At 40.6% G+C, this 14,752-nt stretch overlaps 1 protein-coding gene across 4 annotated transcripts in view; it reads left to right on the forward strand.

The window, feature by feature from the left end:
- mtus2a (microtubule associated tumor suppressor candidate 2a) overlaps positions 1-14,752 on the forward strand; it is a 47,818-nt gene that overhangs the window by 27,084 nt on the left and 5,982 nt on the right. For 3 of the 4 annotated variants that reach the window (XM_085470316.1, XM_085470318.1, XM_085470317.1), the window contains exons 5-8: positions 7,669-7,833; positions 10,567-10,665; positions 12,893-13,056; positions 13,128-13,253. In XM_085470316.1, coding sequence (XP_085326442.1) covers positions 7,669-7,833; positions 10,567-10,665; positions 12,893-13,056; positions 13,128-13,253 — 554 coding nt within the window. The remainder of the gene's footprint in view (positions 1-7,668; positions 7,834-10,566; positions 10,666-12,892; positions 13,057-13,127; positions 13,254-14,752) is intronic. The other variant, XM_085470319.1, reaches the window with a different exon arrangement.

The raw sequence follows: 14,752 nt of genomic DNA on the forward strand, positions 1-14,752 counted from the left end.
CCTCAATGTCTAAGTGTATTTAAAATTGAGAGGTGGGCAACGACGCCAGGGGTGAGGTATACACCCTGATGGTAATTTGGACTCCGTGATTGTGCCCACCCCCAAGATCCTATATGTATGTGTAATGAGAGTGTGAATAATGTGAATGTCTAAGTTGTGGGATAAGAAGGAAAAAAAAAGAAAAAAAAAAGAGATTAGGGTGAGTTGCCATACATTTATATGTATAATGAGTTTAAAACCACAACAATAAATGTATTTAGGAGTTTCTCTAATCCACATGACAGTTCTTAGATTTGAATGCCTCACTTTTGTCCTTCAAACATACCTTCTAGTTCTTGTAAATAAATAGCTTAATCTTTGTCTCCTCTGGCCATAAAACCGTTCTCCAGCATTTGGTTTGTTTATGTGGGCAGCTACAAACTTCAGTTGGGTTCAGTTGTCCATGGCAATGTAAAACTTGCTTTACTGTGTAAAGGAATGTAGGTGTTGCAGCATTTCCCAGTTCATTGCAGACTTCAGCCTTGTCAGTTTCTGGGTTGCTCCCAAACATCCTAAGCACTTCTTCTGTCAAAATACAGGAAGACTGACGTTTCATTTAAACCGAAGCCTTTCCTCAATTTGAATTTTAAATATTGTCAGTTTTACCCCCCAAAAAACGCCTTTAGAAATCTTTATATAGCTCACGGCACTTTCTGAGAGACTGGTCCGTGTTTCTGCACAAACTCATTTGTAGAGAGAGATTTGCAATACCTGATTTTCCTCCTCTGCTCTGGGATCTTTGCCCCATCTCACCACGCTCCAGCTTCGATCAAAGAACAGAAAGACTGACAGATGCATTCTCACATCCTTCTGTCAAGGATGTCAGAGGAGCTCCAGCAACCTAGTACCTACTTGTGCAGAGAGAAGCATTCCCCATTGATCAACGAGCAAAACGGACTCCGTTAGTGCTCTGGATGGTACTGATAGAAGAAATCATTAAGGAGTAACGCGTTTGGGAAAAGATTGCAGGGCACTAGTAAAGTGGGTTAGAGGAATGTCCCTGGAGTTTATACTTCCCACTGTTGTAGTTCACCCTCCAGCTCAGTGGGGTGTGTGTGTGTGTGTGTGTGTGTGTGTGTGTGTGTGTGTGTGTGTGTGTGTGTGTGTGTGTGTGTACGGTGCAGGACTAGCGTAGATAGTAGCTTCAGTAAAAATAGCTGATGGCTTGTTCAACTATAAGCCATTCAACTTTATTATTACAGTGGGATGAAAAAAAGAGTCATACAGCATCAGGAAACTGGGGAAATTAATGAAAATTATTTGCAATTATTTGATACTATTAGAGCTAATTGGAATTAGGGCATTTTTCTGCATAGGAACACATAACATTCACACACTAAGCTAATACTAGGCTAAACTGCTTTGACCATAATTGATTCTTATCAGCGGTTTGTATATAAGTATACATGGAAATATGTATGAGTTAGTCTAGAGGCTAGAGTAGAGTATCTAGAGGCACATAGCTTACTCTACATGGCATTGATTAGCCATTAATTCAATCCATGCTTTAGCCCAGTGGCTGACATCTCCCAAGATGTTTCATGTGTGTGTGTGTGGATGTCTGCGTGCTTTTGCACTGAAGACACCCCTCTTGCATCCGCACATGAAAGAGGGGTGTGTGCTGTTAATTCCTCTGTGATTGACAGACTCTGTTTCATAGCTGAGAGAAGATTCCAGCAGAAGACAGTTGATTAAGCCTGTGCCTTTGAGCAACACCGACTCCATGACAGAAACTCAATCGCCAAAACAAACTGTGTATTATCAGCTCTATTTGTCTTGTCTTGCGATAATAAAATATTGTAAGAAATCAAACGAAGGGCGGGCTGGAGCGAGCAGGGAGCTGAGGGGAGAAGAAGAGCTGAAGGGAGATGCAGCGGTGAAAGCAAATTCAATGAGTCAAAATGAGCTAAGGGGAGAGAGGAAGGAAGACGGGGGGAAAAGGAGCGGAAAGCGAGGCATGCGGAGAGCTGCATAGAGAGGAGAGTGAATGCCATACCCCAGATGCCATGGCTCAGATCTAGTCTCTGACTCATGCTCGCTCACTGTGAACAGATGGTTTCTGTGGTGCATGTGCGCACACACTTATAAGCATACACACACACACACGCTGGTGGAGGAGAACATTAGATGGGCCAATTAGATATGGCTGGCATTCTGTGGTAGAGGAGAGAAAAAACTAACATGGCAGAGGCTTATTGAAGCGGCAGTGCTCTAGCGGTGAGGATGGGCTCGACGGGGCTGTTTATTAACTGCTAAACTCCCACTCTATTTCAACCAGCTCTGTGTTAATCGAGCTTTATGAGCTTAAAAGATGCTTTAGACTGACAAAGATGCATGCATATTAGTCAAGAGGCAGCACCCCTGTCCTTCGTTCTCTCCCCGCTGAGGAGCTCTTATTGCTATTTTAGTTTTTCACTGATGCATCTCTTAGAAGAAGCAAATAACTCCAGGAAATATCTTTTTTAATGAGATAATTGCAGGAAGTCAAACATTTTTGAAAAGATTTTGGAATAACAAAATAGCTGCTAACACAAGTTAAGTTTTGTTTGAGTTTTATTAGAAAGTTTCATGTTGTCAGCCAGTATCGTTTCTTTTCCTGTTTTTTATTTACTAGTTTTTGCCTTTTTATTATATTTTTTATTTCACAGCCTCAAAGGCAACCTCTTTTATAGACACGTAAATAATGTCGTCACACTTGTTATATGTAATTTCATGGCTGAAAAATGTAAGCTTGTAAAATTAATAAATGAATATTTATTTTTTTGCTTTGTTCTTTCAGAAACCTAAACAGGGAGCTTGATATTATCCCAAAAAGTGTCAATAACTAACAGGCGGGTGTAGCAGCACCATGGTGGTAAATGCATTTTCATTAACTTATTCTGTAAAAGGCTTAGTGCCTGGAGACAGAGTCTGAATACTGCTGAAATAGTGCTGACTGCCTGTGCTCACTTCTCGTGATGTTGCCTCAGTGAGTGAAATGACTGTTTTTGTCCAAGCTTGTGACCAGAAGCTGAAAGAAATGCAGAGCAAATGGCTCGGCTTAAGAACACTTCAGCAGGGATGATTCTGGCTGTCACTTTGAACCCAGACTGTGGTTAACAGATGGTCTCCTTCTACTGCCTCCTCTCTCCATCCTAAATCTTTCGCTTATTCTCTCCTGCTTTGAATGTTCAGAAATCTACTTTCTTCAAGACTGATCAAGAGCCTAACAGCAGTGTTATATTTAACCTTCTAGGACCCTGCGTCCACATATGTGGACATCACATTTTATTTAGACCAAAATACTCACTTATGCTCTACAAGGGCCTGATATCCACTTACGAGGACATTATACTGCCACTGTTCTATCAAAATTCTAACAAATATCTTCATTTGTGGCTCTCATTTTTCTTAGAAACAAAAAGCAGGTAAAAAAAAAAAACCATTTGATAATTCTTTGTTTTTACATTCATCGGGCCCCAATATGCCCAAATGTCAAAGAGAAATTAAAAATGCATCCTCTGGAAGAGTTCGGGTCTTAGGAGGTTAATCAAGAGAAAATGCTTTTCCTCCAGTCTAACTCTGAGATCATTTCTTAAGACTGAACTTTAAATTACCATTTGACTGCTTTCAGTCAGTGCTCCTTATCATAGAGGAGCATCTCTCTCTTGTTGACCATGAGAGGAGAAACGCTGTCCTTTTAGCTGGAATGAACTTTTAATCTCTTGGCATCTGTGTCCTAAGAGAGGAAAGGAGGCCCGAGGCTGCTGCCGTCAGCTCCTGTGTTATCATTTAATTCGACTGTCTACAACCCATGCCTTTGCTCTGTGGGGTTATTAATTTGATATTTATATATTCAGATATAACCTTACCATGACTTTCAAGAACATCACACATGATTGTAGCGTTTTATTCCCTGATATAAAACTGAGAATTGTGGGATGTACAATTCCGTGCGTTTGCAAACTGTTTTTTAGTTACCATGAGAAGACATTTGGTGACAATCTTAACTTAAAGTTTTAAGTTAATGTAGCTTGAGATAAATTTCAGTTTGGAGCATATTTAAAGCCACACTTTCTAATTTTGAACCAATCAACCTCCTTTGTCAATTCCAGGTTGCACTTTCAATTAAAACGATTAATGTAACCTGAATATTGAATATCAAATCTGTATCTTATTCTATGTTTTATTCATCTTACTCTGTTAGCATGCTTTGGAAACCCAGTATTCAAGTTAATCTGTTTGTTGACCAGTTTTTAATATCTAATATTATTAATGTGATTTTATTTAGATAGCTTTTCTTCCAAATATTCTTTTACTGGTTCATCTACAAATACTGGATAGAGTCGATGGAGTCAAATTCCCTTCCTTATGTGGCTAGATTTTTTTTTCTTTTGACAGTTGTTCTGAATTTCATTTATTCCACCTTTAAAACCAGCTGAAGGAAGGAATCAGCAGGAAGCCATTAATAAGCAGAACAAATTATGGCCTCTGATTAATATGAGTTTCAAGCTTCATTACACACGCTGTCTTTCGCACTGAACAGTGTTAAAGGAAACTGACATCTGTCTGTGAGAACATGTGGTCTAATTAAAAAAAAGTTTAAAAAGTTAATATTAGGGTTAGGCTTAAAAGTTGGTGTATAAATGGAAAAAATTTTCAGTAGGTTTACACACTGACTTACATTACTCATCACTTATAGTTTGTTTTAAATCACACTACAAAAGCAGCGTGCAAGCAAACCTGGATCTGTTACTTTTAACTTTGTGAATTAATTTCTTGCTGTTTGTTTTTCTGATTATTTCTTCTAATTATTATTAAAAATAAAATAAAAATATTATTTAATTATTATTTCTTTTAATGACTTAAACTCAGTCATTTTAAGGCGCAAGGTGTAATCTCTGTCTTAAGGTATTTGTACTTTTGTTGTTAAACAAAAAAAAGTGAGATAAAATAAAGGAATGGATTTATTGATTAAAACGCAAAGAAAGCGCATTAATTAACATTAACTTAAAGTTAAACATAATAATATTAACAGGGAAACGATGATATCTGTTCATTGTGTCAACATGAATACTTTTTGTACTTCTTTTGTTCTTCAAGTACAAGTTTGAGTGTAGTGATTTTAAATGAAATATTTGCGCACTGTGAGGCTGCTTCATCTATTTATACAGTATACAGGACACGAGTACCTCCAGCTCAGTAGGTATTAACGAGAAATGCTCACAAACCACAACTTAAAACATCTATACTCTTCCACTTGTTCTTATCAGGGTCGCAGGAGCCTATCCCAGTTAACATGTGATGAACGGCAGAGTACACCCTGGACAGGTCGCCAGTCTGTTGCAGGGCTAACGCAGAGAGACAGACAACAATATGCTCTCACATTCACACCTATGACAATTTAGAATCAGCAGTTAACCTAACCCAACTAGGTTATTTGTCTTTGGGAGAGAGCTGGTGAAGGAAAGGACATGAAGGAAATATGGTGAAATCAAAGTCACGATCTTCTTGGTGTGAGGCAACAGTGCTAACCACCACCGTGCTGCCCTGACTTAAAACAGGACCAATGTAACCCCTTTACCTGCTTCATTAGTTATCTTACAAATATCTCAAAGAATCTGTTACCGCATGGTTCTTCTTTTCATATAATACATAATACATCATTCGCCTTTTTGTTGGGTGGTAGGTGTTTTTCAGGAAAAAAAGGGGGGCTATTGATTTGCCATGTCAGCACTGCAAGCTGCACTGCAAGCTCCTACATCAGCGCCTGCGTATGCATGTTTGCACCTGGATGCATTCCCCCTGGGTTACTTTCAACGTGAATGGGCTTGATCAGTTCCGTGCTATAAATGTGAATGTGAAAAACACCAAAAGAGTTCATGTCGCAGTGAGAACGAAGCATTTGACTATTTCACTTTCAAATTAAAATGTCGTTTTTGCCAGTGAATACCAGTGAAAACCAAAAAGCCAGGTCAGTTCTGCTGGTCTTGGTTTAGCTATGAGGAACAAACCCATCCAATAAAATGGCCTCCCGCTGAGAACAAAAGCCTGCTGTCTTTTGTTCCCAGCTGTTTCCTCTTATTCATGGTCCCTTTTTCATTTCTTTGCTATTTTTCATCCGTCTCTGTAAAATACTAAGCTTGCTGCCGGCTCCATTGCAGCACCAATTATTGCTCCTTGTAGGTCTTTTTATATCCTTTTGTTGCCTTCCTCCTAATTCCATGCATCCAGCCTTTTCCCTCTTTCTTTCTCTGTTATCCATCATCAGCTGGCAATTAGCCAATAAGTGATGCATATCAGCTTGATAATGAAATGCATCCCCCCTTTTCTCCTTCTCTAAGCCCTCAAAATAGTCGCCATCTTCTCTTTCACAGCATTCCCCAGTTTTGTATTCCCCACATCATCGTTTTCTCTTCCTCTCTGTGCTCCGGGAGTTCATTTGTCCATATTTGACCTCTGACGAATGAGCTCATCTCTGTTTATATCAGCCAGCCAACTGATCTATGTCAACTCAGTTTAAATGTTCTAGGCTAGGTTTTCATCTTTTAAACCTCTAATATAAAGGATGCTGACAGGTTGAGCCACAGAGCTCTGTGAACGTAGTCCACTCCTCTCTCCAAGATTAGATTTGAATGAGATAAACTGACCATATCTTCAGCTGGTTAATGAGAAAGAAATGCTGTCAGACTGTCAGCAGCCTTAGTAATGAACTCCCAGAGGAGCTCTGGGATAATATGGAAGCTTGGGGAATGCAACATATGTCAACTGTGTGCTGACAAATCAGTGAACAATAAGACATGCTAGTAAGGTTAACTGGTGACTCTAAATTGGCTGTAGGGGTGGATGTGAGAGTTTGCAGTGATGGACTGGTGACCTGTCCAGGTTGTTTCCTGCTTCTGGAATATTACATATAATATTGCTGTTTTTATATTTGCACAATATTCATGCATCAAAGAGCAAAGTAAGTTTGCAGTCACTATGGGCTTGCGGCTGGTCAAAGGAAAGTATTGATAGATACATTCAAACAGGATTTTTTTCCTGTGTTGTTAAGCAACCAACTTGCGTTACAGTGAGGTACAAGTTGTGCTAAATGGCTTAATGATAATTTCATAGCTTCTTTCGATCAGCTTTAAAACCAATTCTTAATCCCTGTTTGATGGAAAAATTTTGAAGCTTGAGAAATGCCGGTAATCTCTTGTGTCACTATTGATCAGGAACGGGGAGATGAGCAGGATTTATGCCGTGCGAGAGAGAGTGTGTAAACTATCTGTCAGTTTTTCAATAGATTAGAGCTCCATTAAGAGTCAGGAAGAGCAGTAATCACTGCAAGTATACATGTTCCAAGTATTGTATGCCTGTCGATGTTTCCCTGTGTAAACAAATCCCTGTGTGTGTGTGTGTTTGAGATTGTGTGGGTATATGAAAGACAAGTGTATGTCCCAGGTTAACGGACAAGAAATTGGGGGCAGCAGCAGTGAGACCCTGAGGTTAGAAACCATTTCCCGGTCCAGTGACCCTAAATTCAGTCAGAATATAACCCTGTCCAGTTATAGGAATAATATGTGATCGCAAGAGATGTGAAATACAGAAAATAGGGCAGAAAACTCTGAAGGTAATGAGTTGGTTTTTGTTTTTTTTGTATTCTAGGTCTGAGTGTGAGTGAGGAGCCTCCTCTTCATAGAGTGACAACTGGCACTGCGTCAACAGATCACCAGAGAGGGGCACAATGTCGCAGCAACAGCCTCCAGCCCCCCTCCACTCCGGCACTGCCCCGACGCTACCTGCCACCCCAGTCAAGAAGCTCCCCTGGAGGTCAGTAGTTTTCCTGGAACAGCGCACAGAGTCTTGGTTTGATAAAACTGAAAGCATTTTTTTGTTTTTTCTGTGATTTGGCACAGCTAACATTTCTGCACTACCACACATCAGTCGAAACCCATAAGCTCTGTGTAGTAAATGTAGGAAATATATATTTTACATGCACATTTGTTCTCTATGGATGTGTGCAAAAGAGAGAGATGCATGTTTCCAGTAACAGATTGTGTCCTATTGTCTCACGCTGTGGTCACATATGTGGTTTACAGGCACGTATTGTGCACATATGTTAAAATAATTAAAAATATCATGAGAAATCCACATTAGAGGAGGCACACTATGCAGCATATCCAATCGAGTGCCACCAGGAATAAGAGGATGGAATTGACAGCAGCAATATTCTTTTTCAAATGCATTTGTATTATCATACATGAAGTAACACCAGGCGCTCCATAGTATCGCACTTCACTCTGCCACATTTATATGATGTTATAAAAATGTCCTGCTTCTGCTTGAATAGATGACACAGAGCTACATGTTCTCTTCTGTGACATAAGCGAAATACATTTGAGACAAAACAATGCAGACATCGCTATTGTTGCCAACAGGTTCTTATCAGGGATGCAGACGGTGTTGTGGGGATGAGAAAATATCCTTCACCCTGTGTGCCCTGAGCTGATACAGAGTGTGTTATGAATTATTGATGTAGAAAGTTCCTGGCAACCTGACTCATACCCTTTTTCTATATTAGCGTTGCATTAAGGCTTTTTTTGGCTCTCTATAGGGTTGTACAGACTCATATGTACAGTCATGGCAATAAAACAGAAGGTACACCATCTTTGAATTCTAAGGTTTTATGCATCAGGTCCCACAATGAGGTAAATAGAACCTCAGATGAGCACCAACACATGCAGTGTTTCATTATTTATTATTTATTTACCAAAAATCAAGCCGAAATTGTCACGGTCTGGAGTGAGGACCCAAGCGCGGAGCTCTGTGTGTAGACTGTGCGTTTATTTACAGTGCGGTAAATACTGATGCACAATTAATCCCCGTGCTCCCCAAGACTCCCGCGTGTGTCTTCCAGTGGCGTCCGTGTTCGTGCGCCCCGCTGTCGTGACTGTGCACACCCTGTGCGTGCTGTCCTTCCTTTCCATGCTCCTCCTGCAGGGAAAACAATGGAAGCAGCCGTTAGACACTGACCCCCGCGGGCAAACACGATCAGTACTTCCTGGAGTAACACTGACTTGGGAGTCTAACTCAATGATCCCACATCGGTGGGAGCTCCAAGACTCTCCTAAGTAGCTCCCCCGACGAGCCGTGATCAGCAGCAGGTGTGTGGCTTGGGTGTGGCCAGTCCCTAGCAGGGCCACACCCACCAGGCCTGAAAACAAGTGTTCAGACACACCTGCACCCATACACACACCCACACACACACTCATATCTACAAACATGGAGAAGAGGGGCAGCAACACCAAAAATACATATAATATCACAAGTCCATGACTGCCCAGGGATCCTGGGTCGCTCAGACCCAGGACCCTGACAGAAATGCAGAAACTGTATGTGGAAAAACTAAATACACCCCCATGATTAAGTAACTTGTAGAAACACTTTTAGCAGCAAAAAAACTGAAGTAACATGTCATGAGCACGTGTATTTCTGCTTCAGCCTGTAAAAAATAACAACGGTTATTTCATGTAAAAAATATCTGTATCGTCATCTGAACATGTTCTACTTGTTTGGAAAAGGTGCTCATACAAGCATGGTGTTCCGTGTAGGCAATGGGAAATGTAGCTGTGCTATCCTAAACAGCTTCACATCACAAGCATCTGCTGACCTTTTATTTTCAAGTAGCCCATCCAGATTTAAATTCAGATTCTACAAAGCCTCACTGTGTGTTCGAGTCAGTACGGTGATGTGATGTGACAGTGTGTGGCAATAAAGATTCCCTCTGAGAGCCACATTTGCATGATTTTACCAAAACATGCACACTGAACACCGCACACACAGTGTTGCTGCAGAGCAAAAGAAACCTCCAGGGTTATATGGGGATTTGTTCAGGATCAGAGGCTTCTTTCCCGTAACAGGTCTAATTAGTTTCTTTTCAAGGTCTCGCTCCCACTCTCCTGCCTTCTTCACACCAGTCTCCCTGCTAACCTCTTGAAACTTCCTTCCTTCCTACTTCTTTATTTGCGTCACCTCTTTTTTCTCCTCCACTTAGAATTTTTCGCCCCAATTTTCTACATTTCGAGCTCCCGTGTACTTGTTTCAAATCCAGCCACTTGTTCTTACATTCACTATTCTGCAAAAGATTCAATGTGAAACGCAGGAGAATGTTTTTGAGGGTTGAAATAATATTAATAAATCATTGGGAGTTCCTAATTGTTTCCTGTCTTGACTACAAAGTGCAATAGTGTCACATAGACGAAGGAGGATTTTTAGCACATCTGCTCAGCTTCTTTTTGACCCGCAATCCTGTGGGACATAGTTATACTACACAGCAGGGGGGATGTAGCTGGAGATGAAAGCAGAAGGGGTAACTGGAAAGATTGGAAAAAAGTTAGGAGAGGAGGAAAATCAGCCAAGAAATGGAAAAAAGTACAATAAAAAAAGATTGAGGCAGGCAGGCAAAGTCGATTTGACACTCATGTGTGTATATCTGACATGCTGTACTAGCCAAATGTCACTGTGTGATATTCGGAGCCTAATCAACACCTTGTGTTGTGACAGTGAGCAGGAAGGAGTTTCAGCGGAGTTCAGAAGTCACACGTTCTCTCCCGTCCTCTCCAAAAAGGCTGGCTGTGGTTCCTCCCAAACCTCAGTCTCCAGGTAAGTTTTTCCTCTTTGTTATTATGCAAAGTGTAGATATATGGAATAGTGGTTTTCTTTGTCTACAATACAAAACAGAGGTGCTAGAAATCGAACAGTTTGACTCGCACACAGGGGCAGAAAACTATTGATGGTAATATAGACACCTGTGCTTGTCCTACGATGGCAAGTCAAATTGTATGTAATTAAAAAAGCCTGTGCCAGAATCCCGGTGGCTGACTAATTGTACACTATTCATCCTGATCAATAAGACACGTATTGTATAGCTCCACCTCACTCTGCTCTGGGGTGTCCCGCCCCCCAAATATTTCTAATACCCAGATGTGGTTCTAAACAGTTTGAGGTAGAGATTTGTGATATTTAACCATTTCTTCTATGTTGTGGTTTCATCCATGTGGTCTGGAAAGAGCAGAGTAATTTTCTTTTGGGATTGCGGAGAGAATCCAGATGTTTCCTAGCAGAGTCAAACACATCTCCTCAGGCCACTTATTTTCTCACTTTGGTGCTGCTGTTCACCTTTGTCTTTACTGCTACTTTCTCGGACCTCGTCTACTCCTACACGGTCCCAAAATGAAAGCATTTTTCTTCTTTCAAATTCCCAGCATCATTGATTTTGCTCTTGTTTACTGAAATTTGCACACTGTTGTTCCACCTTGAAGTTGCTCTGGACACGATCCCAGCAAGATGCTAGCGAGAGAAAGTGAAACTGATATTCACCTCGTGAATATCTCGGCCTTGATATCTTTAAGAACACCCTAAAAACACACAGACAAACACTTCCATCTATGCTCTCCGCAAGATTTGCCATTACCTTTTCTCATTGTTTCTTGCATCGTTATTTCTCATCCATCCACCTCTCCGCTCTCATCTGCATGCTGCCTTCACACTCATCCATATAGGCTCATTTAGTATTCAGTATCCTCTCTCTAACCTTTCAACTAGAACCTGCACATGTCTAGGTGTGTGCACATGCATGCTTGTGCACATGTGCCTGAAAAAGAGGCAGAGAGCATTTGCTGAAAATAAGGGAAAGGGATTCCTAATAAGGCTTCAAGGCAAAGAAAGGACATTGAGATAGATGGAGCTCTGGAACAATTGCTGACGCTTGCATTTTTTTAACAGATGACATCAAAACATCTCTGCAGTTTTTTACCTTTTGGTCTTTATTTCTGTCATTTTTTCAGAGAGCTACTCCTACTAATGTGTTACATTTCTACCCAAAGCCCTTTGGTTATATTTGGTTAAACGGGTTATAGACATCAATCACCAAGACAGTTATTCAGTTCATCTGCAGCTATTCCGCTCTATCCGTTCGTTGCTCTTTTTTTCTTTCTTTTTTTTTGTATTTTACCCTCCGCACCCCCACCTCCCTCCAAACAATTTTGCACTCATTACCTGGGACCCTGCTCCCCAAGCCCAGCCTCGTGTTGCCATGGAGACCACTCCCCATGCTCCAGCAGGCCTGAATTATAACGTTGAGGCAGGTGATTTGGTGTTCTGCTGTGATTTTATTTTGTGTGCAAGCACATTTCCACCTACAGGCTGGTTTGTGAGTCTGTTGCTAATATAGAGTAAATTTTATGGTATACACACACTCGCACTGTAACAAGGTGGCGCAAGGGTTAATCGCCTTGCTTGTGTGTCAGCTATGATTTAATGATTGTGCCCCTTCAGACACCGTTACTTTGATGTGCCCAAATGTTTCTTTACATATGCATGTTGTAAATAAAACACCCACGTTAGCATAATCGTGGTGTTAAATCGTTATATGAGAGAAGTTTACACATTTATCATGAGTTTAAATGGTTCATTATGAGAAACTACCTGAAGACTGTATTAAAAAATAGATTTAATTAAATTACTACCATTTATCCTGAAAATGCGATCACTGATTCACCAGTTGAATTTTGATGTTTAAAATTGCCAGATTCCATTAAGGATATTTTTTTGGTTTCATGTATTTACTTCCTGTTTGTTACCTCTTTATGCTGGGAAACTACTGAACTGTTTTAAAAGTGCCTCTCCTTTTTGTCACTGTCATTCAACACTAAAACTGATGTGACAGAACACATAAACTTCGGTATATATGTTTAATTGGCTGATGTTCAGTTGATACATTTGTGAGTCCCTAATGTCTTGTTAGTTTCCTTAAAACACACACACACACACACATACACACACACACACGCTCATTCTAACCTTATTTGATTGTCTTTGTTGCGTGCAGCAGCAGTCCGGGGCTCAGCTCCCTCTGGTTCCCCTCGCCGCGTGGCCCCCCTGAGGCTACAGCAAGAACAGCAGGAGAACCTGCAGAGAGAGAAAGAGGAGGCTCAACAGAAAGAGAAACAGAGGCAAGCGGATGAGAGAGAAAAAGAAAAGCAAAGAGAAGAGGTGGGTAACTGAGAAACTCTGCAGCACCGTTTGGGCTGTTCATTCTGGTATTATTCTGTGTCGCTTTTCAGGTTCAGAGGCTGCAGGGACGCTGCGAACAGCAGGAGAGGCAGCTGAAAGCTCTTAGAGATGAACTGAAGAAGACTTCGCTGGGTCTAGAAGCTTTCATAGTCACCACTCAGCATTATTGCCTCAAGGTAGCGAACTGGAATGATACTGTGCACAGTATTACTGTAATCACCATATTAAGGCTTAAAGGTTCACCTGCCATCCCATGCAGATTTACAACATAATACCGCAGTCTTAGTGTTTACACCAAGCCTAATATGTATGACACACGTGCACACAGTGCACACGCGTGAATTTAAGGGCACATGCAGTATTTAACAGCATGAAGTGTTCACAGCATGGTCAATGACATGCTGGATGACAAACAGTTTGAACAGTGTGACTGTGGAAAGGGTCTACCAGAGTTCAGTGTGTCACTGATCTGGTTTCATCCAGTTCTCTGTCTAATGGGATGATTTCACCTCTGAGGTGCTGTGGTAGTAATACCAGTGCCAGACTGTCGGGGGACTGTCTGACTTCTTTATGGTCATTGTCTGAGTGCTGCAATCACAGGTCCACACTGCAGATATTCAAGACAGGGAAAGTACAAGTGTGACTTTTGAGTGGATTTGAGCTCCCTCTGCTGGCATCAGTCAAAAACTACAGCTAGAGCATTGTATATAATACTGTGTAAACAGTTCTGTATAAGCCAGACTTTCTTGTACTTTTTTAAAGTGGTGTTAAGCGGTAGGTAGGGTTTCTGAAGGTCTTTGGCATCATTGGCTGCTTTTTCACTCATTTTCAGTCCTGTACGTGAACCCGACCATTTTCTGATGAATGGCCTTTTGTTTAAGACACTTAACATTAACCTATGAATCATTCACACACAAAAAAACACCTAAACTAGTGTGGTGTCTAAACATAATACACAACTTAGCAAAAAAACTATTTGAAATTGTGTCTTTGGGCACTTTGTTATGTGTCACAAACGCACATATGTTTCCCTTTTCTCAAGCAGAGCCTACCAAAATTACTAAAGACAACATAATCTGACATAAAAGAGTATTTTTGCACCAACAAGAAAATGCAAATTTGAAACTTTTGGTTTGAATCATCGTCATCATGTATGAGAGAAGTAAAGTGAAAGTCTACAGCCATCTGTGAACCACAGTCAGGGCTCTGATATGGTTTGAGGCTTTAATCAGTGCAATAACATCTGGAAAGCTTCTGATTAGCAACAGAATTTTTTTTTCTGGCAGTAAAAAAAAATCCCTTACTGCTATTTAAGGTAAAGATTAAGAGCTGTTTGTGGCAGTGTGGATTTTTGGGTACATTTCAAATCAAAGCATGCTGTCCACTACGTTGGTTAATGAATGAAAAACGCATCTGTTAATATACCCATCAACCTTACCTGTAGCCTCACAAATAACATCCTAGTAAGTGAATTGTACAAAGCAGTAATACTCAATTTAGGGCATGAGCTAGACTTTTTTCTACTTTACTAAATTCAGATTATTTAACAGGTTCTTACAATGTTTATTTTTCTGTCAAATCTTTTAAATGTCACTAAAGCAGTCAGTACTGCAGCTAAAATGCCAAACAAACCCAGTGTCAACAAGTTTTTTGTAGTTAAAAGGCCAGTAAATCC

This window comes from Copadichromis virginalis, linkage group LG10 (assembly GCF_057382275.1).
Source record: "Copadichromis virginalis isolate Kocher_CV1m ecotype Utaka linkage group LG10, C_Virginalis_male_GT1.1, whole genome shotgun sequence".
NCBI classification, from domain to species: Eukaryota; Metazoa; Chordata; class Actinopteri; order Cichliformes; family Cichlidae; genus Copadichromis; species Copadichromis virginalis.